At 43.7% G+C, this 23,966-nt stretch overlaps 1 protein-coding gene across 1 annotated transcript in view; it reads right to left on the bottom strand.

The window, feature by feature from the left end:
- Nucleotides 1-9,445, bottom strand: part of LOC131284293 (protein winged eye) — a 62,941-nt gene extending 53,496 nt beyond the window's left edge. Inside the window, exon 1 of the mRNA XM_058313146.1 lies at nucleotides 9,097-9,445. Within this exon, the coding sequence (XP_058169129.1) occupies nucleotides 9,097-9,436 (340 nt within the window). The 5' untranslated portion in view covers nucleotides 9,437-9,445. The remainder of the gene's footprint in view (nucleotides 1-9,096) is intronic.
- Nucleotides 9,446-23,966: the final 14,521 nt, after the last annotated feature.

The raw sequence follows: 23,966 nt of genomic DNA, 5'->3' as shown, positions 1-23,966 counted from the left end.
CGCCAAACCCAACTTGGGTCGTTGGAATGGATGAATTATGGTGCGATGATAGACAAAATCGCCCGGTTCCGTGCATCTTACCAAGCAATGCCGTACGGGCTCTGGCTGACCAATGCGATTGAATTTCCACGCGAGTTTTTCCTTCCCCTCTCCGGCACACGAAACAACAAGCACGAAACCACACGAAGAGTGATCGAAAACAGGAGGAGCATTCGGCATTCGGACAACAACCGGCGGGGGGAGCCGCCGGCGGGGCGAAAGTGCTGCGGGATTTTCCTTTCAATTTCGCTAGCCTTGCCGCGGGGTGGAAGCTCACACCCGATAACAAATCGAATTTATCGACCATTTTCTTCGGACTTTAGTGGCCGACGAGCGAGCGCCTCCAGGGAAACGCCACGTTTTTTTACTATCCCATGGTTAGCAATGAAAATAAACTTGGTTTACCATCGCACACGGTTTTTCGGGTCCGGTTTTTGCCATTATTTCTTCTGTAGTTTTGTTTTTTGCTGTGTTGCTCAATGCGCATCCTGAAGCAACAGCAACTAACATCCGTTCCGAGGAGCCATCGGAAACTGTGGGAGTTGCACAGGGATAGGAGAACAAATCGCTGCAATATCTGTTTTACGGGGTGTGGAAAATTTCGTTTGTTTGGTATCTGATTTTTTTCCCGTCCCCTCTTACGCCCTCCAGTCCGCACACCAGCAAAGGAAAACGTGGTCATTATGGTGATACGTGATCGAACTTGAACTTATTCCCCACAACCCCGGTGAATATGTTTTGTTATTTCATTTGATTGATTTCAGCTCCATCACATTAGGTGAAAATTTGAAGGAGTAATATCGGATCATATTTCTACCGAAATTTACATTAAAAAAAGAACCACAGTTTTGCTATGGTTTTGAATCCAATTACACGCAACCTACGTTGATTGCAGTACAAACATCATATACTGACCAACGTTAATCCAGTAGTGGTTCAATCCACCATCTCCTAAATCCAACCCTAGTGGTGTTAAGTTCACAAAAGCAGGCAGGTTCCGATAATCACCGTCCCCCGAACCCGATTTTGATGCGATTAAGCGATGGACAAATATTTGAAGTATTCAAAACCACCGATCACCTACCACGAAAATCTGCATTCGAGCCGAGTTCGAGGCTCATCATGAGTTCACCCGAATTTGATTTCGGATAGTTATTTTAGAACCAATACCGATCGCAAAAGTGGGCCAAACCGGAAAGGGGTTCCCCGATTAACCTTTCGCTACCGGAACAGCTCGTTTTCGGGGGAAGGGCCGATGGGAGGAGGTATGCTTAGGGGAGCTTTAAATGGTTACGTGTGCTCACGTTACACCCTTTGCCCGCTCTATCGCATCGGAATAATGCACAACGCACCACCGGAAGTGCGCCTGAAACCCACAGCAAACCGTCGGCTGCTACTTTGGATACCGCGATAATCATCGAAACCGATATATGCAAATTGCGTTCCCCTTTTATCTAATGAATCTCCGAACATTGGGCGGAAAGGGGCATCGGCTTCGAAAGGTGTGCGAGCCCTGTTAACGAGTGCTCCCTGTTTTAGTGGCGGTGTTATCGTTATCGCCAATTGACTACAAGTTTTCACGAGCACCGGAAGTGCGACCAGCCAACCAAACCTCACACACACACACACACACCCCCGGCCCTCACGCGTCGCCACCGAAATCATCTCATTAAATCAAACGAAATGCACCATCGTTAAACTGCAATAAGCTCCCCCCCCCCCCCCCCCCCCCCCGCTCTTCACTGGGAAGTGCTTCACTTTTCCGAGCGTTTGTGAAATTTGTTTAAATAGGACCCACACCTCCCCCCCCCCCATTGAAAGCATCTCCACCTTTCATCAGGGCCTGCGTCCACGAACAAAAACCAAAAACATGAAAACTACCCGAGAACTAGCGTTTTCGACAATCAAAATCAAAAGGCCGGCGGCTTATGGAAAACCATCCCGGTTGACGAGTGAAAAGCGAAAGGGCACACACACACACACAGCGAAAAAAACTGATTGAAAAGTGGGAGAGTGGGATGGGGGTGGTGCATTTTTGGATCATTTTCGGTGGTTTCCATTTGAATGGCACGTAATTGTTTTCACTCAAGCGAACCGCCCCGGGTTTTTGGGTGCGCTGAATAAGCATTTTAAATTACTCTCACGGATTTGAAAAAGGGGTTTTTGATGACGGGCCCGGGAGTGGAAGTCTTGATGAACCGGATGGGTTAAATCGGTGTAGTATTTTATGCTGCAATAGAACCTAATTTATGTTAACTATTCACTTTTGTTCTGACTCTGCGTAAATTTGCCTAAATTAAACCGAATTGTATGGTGCAACAAGCGATTTAAGTTAGAATAAAATATTTTACTATGTGATTTTCACTGGTGATAATCTAAATACTCATTCTAAATAACTCTTCCTGATCTCGATAAATGTCCAGCGAGTTTTATTATAAAACTACCAAGCAGTATTACATTACTTTCCTGTAAAAATAAACTCTCAAGAAACTCCTGCCGAAAATGCCACGTCGATCCGATTGATTGAGGTGTCATCAATATTCATGTATTTTGGTTCGATTATTGCGATCCGTACACTTTCTCGGAGGCTTTTGTAAAGCCTTTACTTTGAACTCGCAAACGAACTCTTTCAATCTTTGAGACGGATTTCCGAGCTAGAAGCTGTTCTACGATGTCTTCCATCATTCTAAATTTTCGGAAAGCGCCAAAACAAAGGCCGTTCCATACGATGGAGGGGTGGCTTGTGCTGGCCGGATTTCCAATTTTCAAACTGTCAGCTAACGTGCGCGACGGGTACTCGAAAAACTTTCACGCCTGAAACTTCGAAACCCTCCCGAGGTCTGAAAAAGGGCCAAAATGGCCCGTTTTAACCGGAGCGCCCGAAAATCGGCCGGGGTCTGACGTGATTGCACGGAAATTTTAACCAATTTCCTCACCGAAAAATCGTAAGACGAGCAGTCGGGGTGCGCGCAACGTTGGGCCGTAAAACGACAGCCCGGACAAGAAAAATTGGTGCGAAAAATTAAAGCCATTATGTGGAAATATTTCATACGACAAAAAAGTTTCCACCCGATCCGTGCATACTTTCCCGCCGGCCAAGGGAAAGTGGATACGCAGCTACAACAACGGCCGACAGGAGCCCGTTACATAAATCAATCTCTTTTTTCACTCGCACTCTCTGGCCGTCTTTCTCGCCGTCTTGTTGGAGCTGCTCCAGAGTTGATTTAAAATTTCAACATAAAATACATCGCTCGCTCGACGAGGCGACGAGTAATTTTTCCAACCCGCAGGATCCACGGCGCTCGTACGCGTAGTGCCCCCGTGAATGGAAGCAGAAGCGGAACAACTTTTCCATTTCGCATCCACTTCTACCCGGGTTCGGTTCAAAAATCTTTCCCTTGAAGTGACTTTCATCGACGCTCGCAAAATCTTCCGTCAAACACCGATCTTTCACGCGTTAAAGAAGGGAAAAACTTTTCCTTTGGCGGCGTTGGCGAATAAATTTAAATTTTCCCGCCATCACCGTCGGGGGATTTGAATCTGCTCCGTTGAGAGTCTCGAAAGGCGAGATCAAATGAAGGGCCTGGATCTCAGGCAGGTTTGGAAAGGTTTCGTTGCAAAAGTGGATGCCAGTGGGGCTCTATTTTTATTTTTAACCGGGAGAATATTTGGGTGTTGCGGGGTGCGAAGGCATCGAACGGAATGAAAAGTATTCCCCAATCGTTTCTCCACCCTGTGAACGTTGCTCGAATGAAATTCTTTTGGAAAAAGGAAACACCGTACGGGGTGAAAACCTAAGGCGAATTACATTTGCGCCCTTCTTCACACCATGGCGTATCGCTTGGGATGAGGTAATAGAATTTTCAAATAATTCCCACTAAAATATTCCGAACGAAAATCCGATGGATAAAGAAAGTTTAACCATTCCGTTAAGCCAGATGGTGTTGTCACAATTCAAAAGACTAAAAATGTAATGAAATTTCAAATTGCTTACGGAAAAACTGCATATAATAATCCCATAGCGGCATTAATAGATCCTGACCGAAGCCTCGCCAATTGAATTGCTATCTTTCAATTTAACTTGCATCATATCCTGAATCAAGCGGGCTCGAGGTAACTTCCGCAAGATGAAATTTCCCAATTTCCACTGCACATTCTCCCTCGAGTGTCCCACTCGATTGCCACGATTGATTGTTTTAAATTGTCGCGATAAAATTAGAATAACGATTATTCGGTGCATCCGCAGCGTGTGCAGTGATGCATTGGCGATCTGTATCTGGATTGCAGATGTCGAGCTGCAGCTGCAACTGCAGTTTCCGGAGAATGACCACATGGCCCTTGGTGCAAAAGGGAACCCAGCTAGGGAACGCATCAGAAGAGGGCTTTCGGGGCAAAAAAGGGCTAGCCAACGATTGAAGTGGAAAAGTGTTTATTATTTAGTTTACGATAATCGTTCGCATTTAGCCCGCACATTGCAACCCCAGTTACTAGGCATGGTTTGAGCACACAGTCACACACACACACAACCATACACACGGGCGCACCTTGCAACTATTGGCAGCCCGGCAGGGATGCATTTGGATGCACTTTGCGGCGAATACACTTCTGCAGTGCCTTTCTCGGGCGATAAATCGAGAGCGCATCGGCTTCATTCGGGGGGTTCGGCATTTTCATCGGTTTGGGTTTCGGGAAAAATCATTGCACCACAAACCAAATTAAATGGACAGAAAAAAATTTCACTCACGATGAAGCGTAAAACTCGCTATTGCTGTAAACGGTTATTGTTATTTGTTTGCAGTTTTCAGCGTCCAGAAAATGCATTCAGAAAATGCATGTTGTCAGCAGCCCAGGAAGAAGTGCAACAGAGTTTTTCCCGAGCATTTCGCCATGAATGAGGGATTGTAGGGTTCAAGAAGTGCATCGATCTGTTGCATCACTTGCTTTAGAGCTTGTGAATGATTTCAGCAACAAGGGGATTCATGCATCGTTTTAATAATTTTAACAAAAGCTCGAGCTGTTGAATCCGGAAAATATCCAAAGAAAAGGTTTGATTCAGGTAATTTTTGGATTTAAATTTGCTGCTGACGGCTATTTACAAATCTTGTGTTATGTCGATCATATTTATTATTCCGTTTCAGATGAAGTGTAGGCTAACAAGAGCAGACTTACATAACACAATATTCTAATATAAAGAAAAACATTACCAACGATAATTCATTTACTTCACAAAATCCAATGTTGTAGCCCCTGTTAACGTGAACACGCTAAAGGGGTTTCATTTTAAATCGACCGGTTCCTCTGACACATCCATAGAAACAAGATCGTTATGTTCGACACGCGACACAAAATTTCATCAAACGTTGCCTCGGCAACAGTATATCTTCTCGCTCGCCGCAACCGCCATCCTAAATTAATGTTAAATCATTTAGAAAACTGTCACCAAATGGCTTCCATGCTGGTGCTACCTAATCCTCCCTTTCGGGATCCAACATGGTGTTGTTTGACAGGCAGAACGATAAGTTACGGGAAAATCTCGCATAATCCACTCAAAACCGAACGGGTAATACCTCCCGGCTTTTGGCCATTCTTTCTAATTTTGGCTCCAAACGCCGCAGTCGAATGGGTCTGTGCCCACATGAGCATGGAGACGGTTGCATCGATTCCCGTGGAATTCGTTTTACAGCGTGTTGTGATGGAGGATGGTGAAAATTATTCCTGAGGAATCGTATTTTAATTAACGAACATTTTTATTTTTAGTAACCACCGTAAGGTCTCTAAATAAAGTGGTCATTGGTGATAGGAAATAATAAAATAATATATCCCAATCTATAGAATACCATATTAGTAAATGAGTAACATCTGGAAAAAAACTATTTAATGTTCTTAGAATTTATTTCCAAAATTCATTTTGGCTCACGGCCAGTAGACATGCGGCACATTTGCGAAATGAAACGCCCAAAGTGACCAAGAACCGCAACATACGAGACGCTAACAGAGTAGAAAAATTCCTGCGGCATTTAAAGCCGCTCGAAATAACCACCGGAATCATATTAAAATCAAATAGACAAAGATGATTTACTCGCAAAACTTTCGCCTTCGCAATGGTTCTCTACCTTCGGACAGATAGAACGCAGTGCCATCTGGTAACTCAATGATACCAGCATCGGATGTTAGGTGTAAGTACGTTGGAGGACGAGTTGGAGCACTGCCTTTTTTTAAACGCTGCTGCAGCGACCGGCAAAGGTAAGGTAAGGTTGCCTGGACACCGAACACGACATTCGATTGGACTCGGGCGACCTCCGGACGGTTTGCCTGAACACGGAACGATGCTCAAAAGCCGTATAAACCGACGTAAGCGTCGCGAGGGGCTGTGGTTTTCCATCGAACTTGTGGTCGGGTCTTCATCATCGTTTCGTGAGGACGAGTGTGCGAGGACAACCAGATAGAGAGAGAGTCATGGAAGATGGGAAAGCAGTTCATGTCGCTTCCTTACCCAGCGCGGAAGAGACCCTGTGTGTGTGTGTTTGTGTGTGTCTACCTCACACATGCTCGCCCATGGGAAAACAACATTTTTGCACGAAAGACAAAAAACGCCGACTGCATGTGGAACGCCCCAAACCATAGGATGGCCCTGAAAGAAAATGGCGCACCGAGTGAAACGGTTGACCGGCTGCTTGCCCCGGGGAGGAGTTGCAATTTTTTGATTAAAATGTGCGGTTTTTCAAGTGCTTTCGATGGGAGCGAACGGACACCGACCGGGAAAACGGACGGTCGCGTCAATTTTGCTGCCCCGAAGTGCTACAGATCATTCAATTTAATCCTCGCAGCAGTAATCGATGGCTCTTTTGGGGACCATTCTCTAAATATTTCGACGGAATGGAATGGTAAAAAGACAGCACAGCTGAAACTGGGACCGATACGGAAAGTATTGCATGTCCTTTCATGAAGGTACTTTTACGATTCTGAAAAAAATGCTATACTTAAAAAAAAGGACAAGAGTGAAAAGCCTCCCTCGGAGTGCCTCCCCGTTCCATATCATCAATATTCATTCCACTAAAGCCTGCAGCTACTTGCAGATGCTTTGCTTTTGAATTCAGCAAGCATTTGTTAGATAAAAACTGACAACATTCCCGTACGTAAGTGGATTCCCGAAGAGTCTCCAGTGGCACATCTCATCCGGTCCACGCTTGAGCCCAATTCGTGGGGGGGTAAGTTTGATTTATGAACTCGCACGGAGCGGTAGCGTCAACATTTACGCCGATTGAATACGGAAAAGCCCCGGAAGCGCACTCGGCCGAGGTATAAGAGCTGCTAAGTGCGTGATGTATTGGGCTGCTGGGTGGAAGCTTTCTCCCGGTGTTTTCCCGAAACCATTTTCCCGCCCGGGATAGCCGGCAAAAGAAAGGCGAAGTCATCGGCCTGACGATCTCCCCGGGAGTTTATTCGACAGCAGATTAATGGATGCTTTGGGAGAAGGAAAAAAGAAAACATCACAGTCACTCTAATCACTCTAATCGAAGGCATCTGCCAAATTTTCTCCCGGACAACTTCCGTTCCGATCGCAGGCGAAACAAATAGTACAATGACTCCGTGATAGATAAAAGATAGTGCCTCATCCATCAATTGATCCGAAGGGAGTTTTATTACTTTTCATTTGAATTTGTCAAATCACATTGCTTACCGGAAGCGTACAGAGATGAATGAGGTGTTGTTGCAATACGTTAGCCATTGTAAAATGTGAAATGTTTCAAAACAATCCTTTCATATGATTTTTCTTTACCGAACATACAGAAAGGACAGGGTTTGACTGGTTTGTAGCAAAAATATGGCCAGTAAATACCATTCTGGGATACGTTTCGATTTCGTATTGTTCCATAGCTTTCTGTTTGATTGCACAATGTTTTATGAATTCCAAAATAATGCAACGTTATCAGCAGTTAAACTGTTTTGCTCAGAAAATTTTCCTGCACACAAATCTGACGAAAAACAAGCCAAAATTTAAAAATCGATGAGACGATGTAGGAAATTATGCACATTTTGAAATAACCGTTTGACGTGTTTGGGCAGCTGCTGTCTAGAACGTCTCGGTCGGAATTGCCAATCGGAAATGTTCGATGTCGGACCGTGCGACCCGGGGGTAAAACATCTGCCTGACCTCTAGGTGATAAAAATAATTTTCCGGAGCTTAGTATGCCGCCGGTCCTCCTCCTCCTCCTGCGGGCAGTCCGGAGAGTCCAACTGGGGTTCCGAATCGGAACGGTTTGGCCCAAACCGGACGATTCTCAGGCGAAAAAGCAACCATCAAACCAGACGATGATAAATGTACCAATCTTACTTCACCCTTCACCCCATTCACCCGCTACGGTTCGTTGCAAGAGTGCCCTGACGTCCTGCTGCATCATCGGAAGGGCTTGTCGGTGGGGGTAAAAAAAAAGAATATACACACTTTTTGTGCTTGTATCAAGTGAAAAATGGAATGGAAACTGTCCTGGGAGTGGCTCAATCCGATCGATGGCCAAATACGAAAATAAAAAATAAAAACGCTCGCTTTCACATGCAACGGGGGAAGTTTCGTTGGCCACCCTGAAAAAAGGGAGTGCATTCCAGGGTTCCATCGGGTTGGTGAAGGTGGTACTCATACCCCACATGAGGCTTCTTTTTCTCCGACCCCAAACGAACATCCACCGTGAACAGTCCAATCGCCTAAGATCGAAATCTAACAGAATGGCGTGAAAGTTAGCACCTGGCGCGTCCATAAGCGATGCAATTATTCAAATTTCTAAGCGTATCCGGTGGAACAAGGCTCGGGACGCGGGAATGCATGTGCCGTAAAAGGTTTTAATACGTTCTGTCAATGCAATGTGACCTTCGGCCACCCAAGCTTGAAGCTTGAAGTCGATTGTTCTGCTGATCCCCGCTCATTTCCGATGAAACTTAACCTTTTCATTCGCCAGTGCCTATTTTAGAGCCATTTATACGAATTGCTATATGAAAAAACGCAACCCTCAAGTGATAGTACAACCCACAAAAAAGAAACAAACGAGGATGAGAGCCTACCTTCGCCATTGGTGGGCAGGTCGAATGCACTTCTGCCACTGGATGCAGTTAGCGTGGGCCATATGTTCCGATGATGATGGTACGGATGCAGTGCGGAATGTTGCTGCTGCAGCGATTGATGGTGATGGGCGGGGTGGTGCTGTTGATGGGACGGTGGTGGAAGACCCGGAAACTGATGGGGGCCGAGCTGCTGCTGCTGCTGGTAGTGCAGAGCGGCAGCGGCGGCGGCGGCGGAGGCTGCGGCCGCAGCGGCAGATATCGACGACGACGAGGACGAGCTTGACGTTGATGAACCAACACCGGGGCCCATTAAACGACCATTAGCTGTAGAGCCCAACATGCCTCTGCAAGGCACACTGAAAATAGAGCAAGTGAAGAACAATTCGTTAGAATCAACTCTACTTCGATAAAAAATAACATTTAAAAGTAAAATTTTCTGCAGAAATGTTAATCGATTATATTTTACTACATCCTATGTTTTTATTTTCTAATACTACCTCAAATTTTACCAATTTACTTAAAAACATTTCATACTTTAAAATACTGCGATTAGTAACGTTCTTCGTGTCCAACAAACCATGCGTATCCATGTTAAATTTCAAAATGACTATGAATCCTCCGCAGCCTGACGGCCTTTTTCCTAACGGGTCTAAGAACAAGATTTGTCAGCATTTCTTGTGCCGGCTATGTGTAATACTCCAGGCAAATATTTGAACTTACATTTAAGCTGTTTGCATATACGGCCCGAGTGAAGCACGGCCACCGATGGGATTCTTTTCTTTAGAATGAATTTATGTCTTTCGCAAGTACAAACAACGTCCCCTTCTTCTTTACGCGCGATGGCGATGCAAAGAAAAGAAGTTTTCCTTTCACGCGTGAACGTGAGTTTTTCACAATTTTCTCCGCTACAACACCAACGGCGGAGGAGGAGGAGGATGGTGTGAAGGTGGACCCACCAGATTGGGCTTAAGCACGGCACGGTAGGAATTCTTTGCTTCCGGGCAGCCTTAAGGGGGGGTTTAGAACTTTTCGGCCCTTTCCAACGAACAAGGGTAAAAAGGGTGCAGGCAGCGCGATGGGAAAGGGGATTCGGTTCATTATGCTTTAGTATGATGAATATTGCACACGATAACGATCGCTTAAGAAAATGTATCCAAAACACTTTCGGGAAGCGTACGGGGCCACGCTTCTTTGGGGCATTTTAAGTTGTTGTTTTTTCCCTTTCGTTGCTTCCGCATTTTCTTCCCTTTCAGGTTGGAGGCGAAGGTCGCAAGGCTCCCGGGTGAAACCCGCGTTGCTTCCGGAAACTCGCCCCGGCCGTGCACCTTTAATGTGTGCGCGCCTTAAAGTGGAAAAATGCTGCTTAAGGAACCGCCCAGGATCGGCCCGACCGCGTGCGTTTATGTGTGTTACGCGCTCCGTCCGGAGAGGAAGACTTTACGTTTAATTAAAGTAATGGATCGCTTAACGAGCGGAACAGCAAAGGATATGAACGAGTGAGGAGGTGAGAAAGATAAAAAGAGACAAGTCATTGATGGACAAAAAAAAAATGGACGGCACACTCCCGGGTGGACATTTGAGTGGACATTTGCTACGGCCATCACGTTGACGAGGAGCGTATCTCCTTCGCTACCTCGGGAACACAAGCACTCAAAATAATGCGAGAAGCAATCGATTCAAGTAATGATCGACCGAACGAAACGTCACCGCTTCGGGAGGGAAATATACTAGGGGGCAGGCAAATAAAAACACCATTTGGAAAATTGAATAAGATATACATCAGAGCTTAAAAGGCTCTTCAAAACATCTAACCAACAATGTTTATAGTCGGCACATCATTTGTCAAATTGTTGAAAAAGCACCTTTTTCCCTTGTTACACACTTAAAAGTAGATGACAATTTTTATATCGCAACTGTATGTATGTTTTCAGGTTGTGTAATATTAGTTCTAATTTTAAATTGATAATAAAGAACTCTTCTACACTAAACTACAAAGACGAAAAGAGAAAATCAAGAAAACATCAATAAAACACAGCTGGATGCCGCATGACGTAAATTATAGTCTAAGGGGAAAATATGGTTATAATTGTGACATCACGTTCAGTGGAAAGTGGAAATATAAAAAAAAGAAGAAAAAGCCGAAAGAAAAGTAGGAAGTGGTAGAGAAACACCCCCGGATCGTGTAATGAAGCAAAATTAAGACAACCCAAGCGAAGCCAATGAGCTTATGATTCCGTTGAGCCACATACGAAAGAACGACTTGCCAATCAACCCCCCGAAGGAAACATTCGTCAGCCGACACGTGCGCCACAGTTCCCACGATCAATCATTTCCAGTTTTAATCGAACACTTTCCATACGTTTTCCCGGGTTGCCGACCGGAGTCGCTTCACGAGGGCCCGTGGGGTGTGTTCTGCCTCCTTATTATTAAGGGTTCGGGTTTTTAATCGCAAACCACAAAGAAACCGGCAGAAAGTCAAACAAACTGTTGCCGGTAATTTCCTGCTTGCCCGTCGACGTCTCCGCCGAAGAACCGTCCGTTGGCTGCCTTTCGGAAAACCCCCTCCGGGTCAACGTGGTTCCTCCTCGGAGGGTGGGTCGACTAGACACACAAGACGCTGGGTTCCAAACCAGGCACGGGTCACGTTTGAGGCTAGGGATTATAATGGAAATTCAAAGAAAAACTGCCAAGCACATACACACACACACACACACACACCGACCAATGGTCTGGCGGGAAAAGCACAGGACGCCACCCTTGCCTTTAACGGCCGTATCCGGACAGGTTTAATTGGACTCGGGGAAAAACGGGTTCTCTAGGCATTCAAGGCTGGGTGGAAATTTTTTAGCCTTGAGGTAAACATGCTTTCCCGTCCCTTTCCTCACTTCTTTGCATCCCCCTTCCCGCCCCCTGTAGCGTGAACGAAGAAGAGTGGATTGGACAAGATAAGCTCATCAACGTGGGTGTGCTGCTGCTGTGTGTGTGTGTGTTCGGTTCGTTGCTGTTCGCAAATTATCTGCAATCATCTGCAAGCGGTGCATAGCGAAAAAGTGGCCATAGGAAGAAAAAACGACATCGCCTAAGGATGCGGCACCGAGGTTGATGTTATCTTTCGCTGCAAGTACCATTACGTTGTTCGGCCTGTTGGCTCTTCACGTCAACAACGGGCGTTAAAACAATGGGTGTACTTTTTTTGTGCTTTGGCTTGTGCGCCAAAAGTAAGATGTGGCTGGAACATACAGAGAAAGCTGAAGGTGATTAAAAGTTACCAAAAGATCAAGCGCTCAGTTGCAAATAAAATGATACTGTTTTATTCTAAAAATAGTATTCGGAGAAAGAAAACTATTACCTACAAAAAAAGGTAGTTCTAACTAGGCTTGTTTTTCCAGCTCATCCTGGAACCGATGGTGAAATTTGCGGTTTTGGGGCCAATATGTTCCCTCATTGGTAGCTAATGCTTCCCCGTTAAAAAAACAGCCTCTTCCCAACCTTCATCCACACTTACACACACACACTGCGATACAGGCACAACGACTCGCCATTGAATGCAGAAAATCGTGACTAACCCTCATTTTGCTGCTTCCACCCGCTGCCACCCTTCCTTTGAGGGCCGCAACCCTTTATCCCCCGGCCCGGGCCAACCAAGCCCTATTCGTGGCCGTTATCTTTTTTTGCATAATGGTTAGCGCTGAAATTTATGTTTGCTTTCTTTTCCAGTGGGTGCACAATTTTCGTCCCAGGCAACCGCCAGGCCAGGCGGCGGCGCGGTGGAAAACAAAGAGGCCTCGAATACAAAAAAAAAAAAATGCTACAGGTTTAATTTCAAAACGGCACAATGCGGCACACACAAGTCGAGCCGAGTGCCCTTTTTCCCCCGGTTTATTGTTGTTGCTGGGCCACCATCCGGCTTTCGAGTTGGCCCCTGAACCGTGCCCGGCCATCGGTGGATGAAATGCAAATTCCAAATCCCACCTCGTGAACTGTGCGGTACGGTCTCTAGCTGAACCCGGACCCCCTCGGCCGGTGGAGTGAAAAAGCTCCAGTGCAGTGTTGCTAGCCGAAGAAGAATACTGTTTTGGAGAATAAAAACCCAACGATTCTTCCTTCGCAACCGCAAGCCTTCGGTCAAGTTGGAGCAAAAACTTAGAACGAATTTGCCACCATGCGACAAGTTGTGCAAATCAAGAAAAGATTAAATTGTTAATTGTCGCTCCGTAGAAAAGAGGAGATAAGAAGAGTAGACTTGCTGGAAAAATGTAGCAAACCTCTGATAGTTTTCAAATGCAACAATTTATCAGTTCGCTGGGCAGTATTCCATTGAAAGATGCCCCACAACTCCAACAACGGTTGTCTTTCACCTTAAGGGTGTTCTTCACTAATCTTTCTATCGAGAAATAATTAACGATCAGATCAATCACGGCATTACTTTCCATCAAGGCATATAGTTGGCATATTAAATTTGCAATTCATGCATGCATTGAAATGCATTCGATGCATCGTATTTACATCAGAATATTCATTAGCTGGAAAAGAGTTAAGCAAATGCACTTAGGTGAATACGTAATTTGTTATACTTTTTCAAAGGCAAGCTTACGTTCAACATGCAAGCCCAACTAGATATATTAATCAGTTTCCTGCAGTGCAGCTTTTGCAATGGTCATTTGCATTGTATCGGAGAAGCGAAGGGAATCATGCAATGTGCAAACTGCATCGTAATAATACTTATTTGTTGCTTATTAAGGTAATACATTATTCCGAAAAGATCTTTCTTCTATTCTCTTGGAAATGAGATGTTTTTTCCCCTTTTGTTACCTATTATTTCTGTTGAATTTTCTCAACGAATTCAATACAGACGAAGTTACGTTTAGGCTTAGGTAAAACAGAAGGCAAAGAAGGAAACAATCAACTTTGCTATTGAAGCGTATCGCAAACATCCTCCCCATGGAGCACATCGAACTTACATAGTCAAAAACCCCATATGATAGGATCGCTGGGGAACTACACATCGATTTCCGGGCACTATCAGAAACCAATATGTTTACCAAACGACCTTTCGAAAAGCAATTCTCTATCGGAACTGCCTAATGACGAAGGCTTCTTACGGGGTTGGGTTGTCTTTCCGGTTGCCCTGCGGAGGTTCCGACCCTCCGACGTTTTTAAGCGTGATTTTGGTACATCCTTTTCCTTGTCGATGATGCCGCTCGGGTGGGCGTAGGATCAACGTGGTGGATCTACGTCAGCAGAAAATGCAACCAGCAACCGCAAAACATGTACCGGGCCTTCGGAACAGCAGACATGCACCTGACTACTTTCGCATTTTATCCCCACCCCCTTCTGAAGGAATACGCTCCCAGAATAGTGGAGGCATCAAAAGGACACTAAGTTTACTTCCTGTCGTCGTGTTGGTCGGTTCTTTTCGTAGAGAAGAGTGTCTTGTTTTTCTCCTCCTCGTTTTCCGACATTCGATGCTGCCGTCCCCTTGGCGGCTACACATGCTCGGTTCTTTATCGAGAACGACATAACGTTCGCAACATAATGGCACGTTGATGCTGACGAGCTCTATCTCTCGGGTCGTTTTGCTCTCTTTCGTTCCCCGGCTTCGCTGGATGCGCCTCACTGTAATCAGCACAAAGTACTACAACTTGCCACTAAAGGAAAAGCCAAAGGCTGTGCGGCGATGTGTTATGCTTCGTTGTCGCCAATTTTGCATGAAGCCGTGCTGCATCATGCAACGAGGGCTACAGAAGTGCATGCGTTTTTTTTTAGTCTTCGCTCGTTAATTCCACCTTTTCGTTTTTGCTTTCACCAAAACAACCGTTTATCAGTTGCCTGTCGTCATCGTCGTCGTTGTCACCGTTTTGACAACTTTTCCCGTTTTAAAGGTATTTACGTTGCTTGCATCTGCTCACGTGAGAGGGCCTCAAGGTGGTGGAAGCATGAACATTCCGGTTGTGTTGAACTTACTGTTGACGCTACTGGACACGCTGTTTTACTCCAACCGGCAATAAACGATACCGGGAACGTTACTCAAGGGGTTTCCACCTTTGCACATGAGCTTTTGAAAGAAGACCAGACATGACGGACAACATTACATTACTGTCCACCGGATCCCTATCCGACATTAAGAAAGTATTCTCTGTTCGATAACGTGGACCTAAGAATAGATTTCTATTCTAGAAATTCAAATCAATTAATACATTGAAAGGTTAAAAATTGATGCAACAATAGTAAAGTTTCAACTTAAAATTTTGTATTTTCAACATTAATTGTTTTCTCTCTCTAAATAAACTCAGCTGCCAAAACGGAGCGCATGTGATGGTGAAGTGCATCGTACGATTTGTGAATAAAAACTCGAAGACAAAACAAAATAAACATTTTAAATCCCAATAACGCCGTTTCGCTGGCGCTCAATATCTGTGTCCATTCGTTTTTTTATTCTTTCCCGGGAGCACGTGGCTCCGCGACGGTTGGTATGGAATTGAAGTATGAATTATTTATTTGCGCCTGGCAAAAAGCCAGCCTGGCAGCATGCGGGAAGGCACACTGAAAAGCAGCCCGAACGAGCGCATGCACTTCAGTCTCGGCAAACACATATGGCCCCCAAAAGCCATTTTCCAAGCTTGCCTGAACTGGCGAACCTATCGGTGCATTCGCTGCTGCCAACCGCTCACTCACATCGCTAGTTGAAATGCAATTTTCTTTCTTGCTGGGAATATACGCGAGAGTGTTAAAGCTGCACGTAGCGAAAACAACGTTTCCGAACATGTTTTGTTTATTTCGAAAATTGAAAATTCTAGCTAAATTTATTTTTCTCTCACTGTGAACGAAAGGAGTCCGGCGGGAGTATGTCAGACACACATTTTCCACGTGACGCGATTCGCACTTAAACTTTGAAATCAACTGCCATTGATCGCACGAAACCCTTTCGAACAACTGAATAATCCCCGATCAGAAACCGGGAAAATGACATCAATTGTCCATTTCATTTGTTTTATTCAAATGGGATGCGCTTTAGCCACGCATGATTCTATCTTTGCTAGTCAACGGTGCGTGAAATGTTTAGGATTTACTATGAAAAGGAGTATATAAAACAAGACAAAAATAAAAATATTCACACAACAAACGGTGAGCAATTCGAAGGAGGAAAACTTCAAATTATGTTTCTACGAAGTGGTCTGAAACACGTAATATTGATGAATCATAAGTTGATGAGATTTGAGGACTATGAAGATGAACAATCGAATGAACTCCGATATCCACGTTTTGCATAAAAAATAAACGATACCATTCGTTTTTAATAGCGACTTTCACAATGTTTTGATTTATGTTAGACGAGTTACTGAAAACGAATGAATAATTGAAAACAAGTGAATCACTGAAAATTGTATGCATTGTATCTTAGTTCCTAAACTATCAGCTAAATCCGTTCCTAACGAATTGTCAGCCAAATCCGCTTCCGACTACTGGAAATAAATCTACCAACAACATGCTCGATGTTAATGAAAAAATCAACTATGAGAAAAGTTAGTCAACAAAGTGATGTAACAGAGTGTGTATGGCAAACTAATCACGATAACCAATAAAAGTATTAAACAAACACTACAACAACCAAGAAGTCACTCGAGAGCGTCACAGACCAGAAGAATAGAAAATATGAGCAAATCAAAAATGCTTACCAGCATTTACATAGCTAGAACAGAAGGGTTTATCCGCGAACACGTAAAATATCTGTGAAAAATATTTGGAAGAAAATTAAAGTATGGTTAAAAACAAGGAACAGACCAAAAAATGTGAATAGAAAATTTCGATAAAAAAGATAATAGAAGATTTTTTTTAAATTTTCAACCTACGTTGCGAAGTATATGCTCAATGGTAACATCCGTAAACCGGATAACGATAAAGTTACGCTTATCTCATTGTATCCAACGCATGATATGTTTTATTTTATTTACATAAAAACTCTTTGTAAAATAATTATACACGCCACGAAAACTTATATCCACTTGTCATCACAAAAAAATTAATTTGTCCCCAAATAATCCCGAATTTGTTAAATTTTAGATGACTTCTCCTGCTCCAAACCACACATGGAAACGAAACTGTGCTACGTCATCGAGAAACCCACGGAAAAACTGTCCACTCATCATGAAGCAGGAGTCGGCATTCTGAAGAAAATTCAACGTGCGGAATGAGTCTTGTTTCTGTACTTGGCAGATCAACTATGGTTTAGCTCTCCATTATGTTGGGCGCCTCGAATCGAAACCCTTTTGTACAATCGAGTATGAAAACAATGCACTGATGAACGACGGCATAATTGGTTAAGTTTTAATAGAGTTCCACAACTGGCGAAGCGCCGAAATGGTTTTATGGTTCGTCATCACATAATTTATCATCCCGACCATGTGGGCCTGAATCACCTACTTAAGAAAGAATAGTTTTAAACCAGATTTTGCAACGTAGACCGAAAGTATCATGCTTGTTACAGTATATGGATTAAACATAAAACTGTGAATATATTCAAAAACAAAATGATACATTCTTTTCAAACTGTCCAAAATTCCAAGAAGCAACACATTGGCTTGAAATACACATGACATAAATGAATACAAACTCATTTCGGTGCAATGCAGAGTACGATTCATTCATCTTGTTTTATTGCCATCGACAACAGTCATAATTTTCTCTCATTTTTCCCAGAAAAGAACTTCCCCTACCGAAGCAAACGGAGAAATGCCCAAATGGGTTCGTTTTCTTCCCACAGCTATACACCAGAGGCAGAACCCACCGTACGCTGTAGCCAAAACACTAGTATACACATGAGTAAAAGACCCCCAAGGGTAGCTCCCATTTGTGAAACATTGGTACATAAACGGCGGAAAAGCGATGGAAAATAATGATCTGAAAAGTATCACAAATTAATGGCTGTGTCAGTGACAGCGGCGACACACCGGGGGTTACCAAAATACGGGCTCCGATTTTCACAGGACGTGGGGAAAAAGAAAAACAATACACACTCACACCCTGGACACATTTTTGACACAAATATGTTCTGTTAAGAATTAATGATTTTTTTCTTGTGAAATTGAGCATATGAGCGCATGGGGAAAATATATCTGAATCATAGCAAAATATAAGGGTATGTGACAATAACAGGCACGGAGTGCGGTGCCATTTCTTATTTCAACATGGCAGAGATGTTTAATCTTTTCCAACGTAATAAGTTTATTTTGTTTGTAATTGTCTTCGACCTATTTTTACATTTTCCAATGTTTGGCCAACGACGCGAGAAAGGCTACCAGAATATGGTTTTATATCCAACTAGGACAGAAGAGCTCAAGCATGACACCAGCAGCATCAGACAATAATGATTGTACCGAGTAAACCAGGCTAACTATAACAAATGGTCTATAACAGATCATGCGACGTTGTCCGATGACTTCTGGCAACCTCCACTATCAAGCGATGCCAGTGTGCTGGCTTCATAGGCAGGACCAGAGCTTTAAAAGCTGGTAATTTTGGACAGGACTAACTCCACGTGGAGGGCGACGGCAAAATGTTGCAAGGCCGAACAAATTGATTTTGTAACAGTACACTGCTTCATCACTTTGTAGCTGCTCCAGAACCACTCTAGGGGCGGAAGAGGAGACCTTCGAAAGCGGGGACAAACTGTTGTTTTGGTACCGAAAATGGGCAGCTTGGTGTCTTGTGAACCGTGGGATCATCTGATGAAAGAGAGTAGCAGTTCTTTTGGTCGCTGTTTCCCCTCGAAGGTAGCGCGAGGGTGACGGACCATCGCAGAGGGTCTGTGTTGTTGGTAAGCGAGACGAAATTGCTGCAGACATTTGTTGTTCCGTCCACATCGGATGAGAACAGCGTACTTTTTTATCTAGTTCTTCTTGGCGACTGGTTTTTATAGCATCTCTCTCAAAGCTCATCCAATGGAGCCGTTCAGAGGAATGAGATAATTCATCCACGTCACGGGCAGCTACGGGCCACCGATGCTGGCTCCCTTGGTCGATTTTGTTTTCTGGACCCGCCGGTTTCCACCGGAAGTATGGGTGTCTGCCCGTTTTGCCTCAAGGGATGGAGAAGAAGAGGTTTTTCCTACACCTTCCATCTAGTATGGGTAAGGTACCTTATGCAAGGCAACGATCCGTATGGGAGTTCGTTTCGAGCTACATAAAGCAATCCTTGTTTTACGGCAGTCGATGATGCATCCATGCAGAGTTTTGGGGTTTTCACTTTGTTTGCTTTACGTGACAACTTTACACAAACACAATTTTCAATACATCTAGCTCCGTTCCGCATGTTTCATATCAAGCGTTGCAAGTAACGACTGATTTACTGAATTCATATGGACAATTGAAAATTTTAAACATCCTTATGCACACATTAATAATTATTATGCTCAAACCTAAAATTCAAATAACCATCATTCAAATCACTTTCTCTATTCTTTCAGTATTCGTTCATTGGAAGCGAAAAAATACGTTATGTGGAGAAACCCTAAGCCTGTCTCTGTCCAAGACATTCAGAAGGTTGGCGCTTACTTGTTTATACTGCGCCTCTGTCACATTCATTCAGTGCCTGTCCGCGACCATTGCGACACATCGTGCCGGGTTCATAATCCGCTTGGTGGTAGAATTTTTAATTTTGAAAGTAAACACTCAACTTTATCATCATAAAATGATGAAATGAAGAATGAAAAACAATCCGGAAAAGACTGATGGCATAGAACGGATGTTTCAATCCTCCAGTTATAAAAAAAGGGTTTTTGAGTGTCCTTTTCCCCCGGATGAAAAGCAAGCAAATGAAGAAAAAACTCCGCCAAAATAAAGCAAAAAACTGAAGAAGAATAAAATAACGATCCAATTTTGCATATTTGCATATGACCATCGTCAATGCGCTTCCGACGTGTTTTTTTCCCCAACCATCTGGCATGGTGAAAGAAAGGCAAGGGCAAAAGCATGATCAAACTGATAAAAGGAAAGACATAGCAACGCGGTGAGAATCGCGCAAAGGATTGCGAATACTTATGTATAAAAATATAAACTAAATGAAAACTTCCGATAAAAATGTGGAGCGAGCGGGTAAGACTTAAAAAAAGAGGGAATGATGACCATCAACGAATGGTTTCTGTCGTCGCTTGTTCCTAGCGTCCAGCGGCACACGATTCAGGTTTTTTTCCAATTACGAAAATTGTACCAAAACCCGTAACGTTATCTCTTTGGGCGTTGGATACGGCGGCATTGTTTTTTTTTGTCTTCCTTCAGTCAATATTTTCGCATCACTCGTGGCCAGACGTGGGCACGTGCGGACTCGATACAAGATTCAGAGCCGATACACTGAATCCAATCATTCCGTGTGCAATACCAGTATGGCGTTGCGGTTTTCGTTCATTTCAATAATGGCAGCGAATAGAGCAAACGGAAAGCCAACATGTTTTATCTTATTTTTACGGAGCGTATCTGAAGTTCGAAAATGTACAGAATTTTTCCATTCATAGGAAAAAAAAAATGACGTGGACTTTCGGAACGTGTTTCCATATGGTTTAACAAATATATTTAAAGGTTTAGTCTCTCACCCGCGATTTTCTTCCGACCGTATCAAGCGAGAGCATGAAAGGGAGCGAATATTATTTTCCAATTAATGCTCCGTTGGTGGCGTTTATTTTGTCGCAACCACGTCATACTGCGTCACATCAATTAAAGCTTAACCCCATGCGAAACACATGGAATTCGTTCCGCGCCGCTAGAATAGCCAAAGACCGAGCTACGAGTGAAAGCAATGCGAAGATAAGAGAACCACCCCGATGGGCGGGACAACATCATGCTGCTGCTGCGAGGTGCGCATAAAGCTGCCTCAAAGGACGCCGGTGTGCCGGGGTATAGGGGGGAACCGCGCGGGATTGGCCCCAAATTCCGCACATCGGCAGCACCGCACTTCAAAATTAATGGTCCGGAAAAGAAATTTAATCGCACAAGTTTCTGATTTAATTATACACATCTCAACTCCTTCCATCCGCCTTCGGACCATATGTCCTTTCGGGACATAACGTACGCTTTCAAAGCGGAACTGAATGACTTTTCCTTCACTTACGTCACAGTTATCACTGGAACGCGGCTCAGAAAAATTTCGTCCTGGTTAAATTTTCAATCAATTGTGGCTTTTCTTTCACAAGCTTTTTATAATTTTTACTTCTTGCAATGGTCATTTGTATGGTTTTTACAGCTAACTTCTTCCAACAACGTGCTACAAGCGCCAGTTGTTAACAAAATTTTGCTTCATTTTCTTCTCTGTAGTATCAAAGCATATTTCCCGATTGCGCATGATCGAGACGTGCTTTTAGGCACACAGATGACATTCCACTGCCGTCATCATGAGACAGCGAAAAAAGTTTTCTCAACTCAAATTAACTGTAAATCATGGTACAAAACGCCCATCGGTCCATCGGCGCTTTGCCACAGGCAGGTTCTTGATCGGAAACACCATTTTTCTCCCATCCATCTCGGATGGCAAGCGGAAGATAAGCGAATATTTAAAGAAGGCTGCACGTATACAAAATGCCTGGTGTTACTTTTTTGCGTCTCATGGCAGGGTGGAGAGAGAAAAGCGGAAAAAAGTAACGAGTACGAATATAAAAAAAATCAAATTAAATACACTGTGAAGAGCAGGAGGGAAACAATGAACAACATAACGATAAAATACGGTTGAAAGTTTTTCAAGTGCGTAATTTGAGCGACACTGGAGCGATGCACAAAATTGCGTCCGTCGCATGAAATATGCTCGAACGAGGGTAAAAAACATGTTTCCCTTTAGCTTAATACTTTCTTTGTCAAGGAAAAAGGAAAAAAAACCTTATCTTTCGATTATTTCCTCTTCGCCAAAGCACCCGTTTCTTATAAACCTTTCCACTAATTGTATCATTTGCCATGTTGTGTTAAAATGTACGATTATCTAGCTTCCGAATGTGTTTCGATCATGCTCAAAAGTAAGATGAAGGAAATACAATGTATAAATTTGTGTCAAACACAGTGATACTGTTTATGTTATAAGCCATTTGTTTTAACTCAACTTGAAGGGTTTATTTATAACAAATTAGCTTAAATAAAGTTAACAAAATTAAACCGTAAAAAACTATTCTGTTGACGTCGAGGGCAGCGCTTGATCACACGCAAACTTTAACTTGTACCAAGAGGGACAAACAATCGGCAAATAAATAAACTTTGGCCTAATATGCAAACAGAGCAGCTCTCCGTCCGTGATAACATTGTGCTCGACAAATAAACAAGATACAGTTCCCTAAAGCAACAAGTCTGTGTTTGCTCACAACTACAACCGGTTCAGGGAGCTCTACACTCGGGCTAGGCTTGCACTACTAAAAAACACATAAAAAAAGCTAAGAAAACGTGCTGCCTAAAAAACAACCAACCAGGCCAACACTACACCAAAACACAGCCGTGAGAGCAAAAGGACAGTTCCCGAAATGGGGCGGCTTGCTGAAACTAACACCTGTCAAAACGGATCTGTTCGCCGGTCTGTTTTTCTCCGGAAACCCCATATGTTGGAAAAAGACCTAAACAAGCAATGACACATCGGCGGTTGAAATATATATAAATTTGTTCGAGGAGCCAACTCATTTTCCGCTTTCCCACCCACTTTCCGAAATTCGGTCGACTGCTGGCCGGCGGCGGAGATGAGCGGAATCGGAGAAGGACCGACAAACCGGTCCGGCAGAACCTTCCGTGAAGCGATCCGGTGTGGGCTAGTGTTGAAGCAACGCCTGTGACACGGTCAAGTTTTGACTCGTTGTCTGACGGACCCCTCAGAGCTTCCCGTCAGATACGGTACACCAACGATTGGGGCATGGTTGTCTATCAAAAACTTCTTTCGTTTCGCCCATGGGTATGGGAATCATATTACATCCAGCCTTCGGCTCTCGGTTTCGTGCCGGACTTACCCCGAGGGATCCACCCGACAACATGATTACAGCGTACATCGTACAAAGAGGAACTGCTTCTTCAACTTCGAGTCGCGCCTTAGGCGGCGAGATTTTGTAGCTCGTGGAAACGATAAAACCCCAAAAGCCAGCCGAACTCTGCTGATGTACCTCGAAACTCGCAACAAACCGTTGTACAAGAGTTTGTAGATGCGTGTGTCCACGGGCAATAGGTTCGATATCTAATCAGCATGATTAATACCCATCATACGATCCGCGAACCGGATGGCGATCGGAACCGGGTAAGAATTACAGAGATAGTGCCGGTAGGTAGCTATATCAAAGAAAACATTAAGTACAAAAAGGTAAGCCATATACATAGCTAGTGTTGTGCTTAATGAATCTTTCGGCGAGATTCATTCATATGAATCATTCACCAAAGATTCATTCAGATGGATTCATCGAATCTTTGCGGATTCGAATCTTCAAAGCTTATTGAATCTTTCAAAACCTTACTGAATCTTCATGAATCTTTGATGGATCTGTCAAAAAAAAGGGTCCCCCCTACCTTACTGAATCTTCATGAATCTTTGATGGATCTGTCAAAAAAAAGGGTCCCTCAACCGATTTTTGGCTTTTCATCAGTTGGTGTGTCTTTGGGATTCATGAATCTCTCGACGAAAAATTCATGAAAAAAGGCAGAGATTCATTCAGATTCATGAATCTGAATCAGATTTACACAACTCTAGTCAGCACACGTTTTGTAAATAAATGTTACCGTCGCCTACTATAAATATGCTCACCATATACTCACTAAATGGGCATGCGGCGAGCGGAGTCAATAAATATACACTGCGTCCCAAAATGATAGCCTCACCTAGTTTTTTCTGTGCAGGGCAAATATCGAGCATATAAATTTTTCCAAAAAATT

Source organism: Anopheles ziemanni, chromosome 3 (assembly GCF_943734765.1).
Source record: "Anopheles ziemanni chromosome 3, idAnoZiCoDA_A2_x.2, whole genome shotgun sequence".
Lineage (NCBI taxonomy): Eukaryota > Metazoa > Arthropoda > Insecta > Diptera > Culicidae > Anopheles > Anopheles ziemanni.
This window is presented reverse-complemented; position numbering and strand designations above follow the sequence as displayed.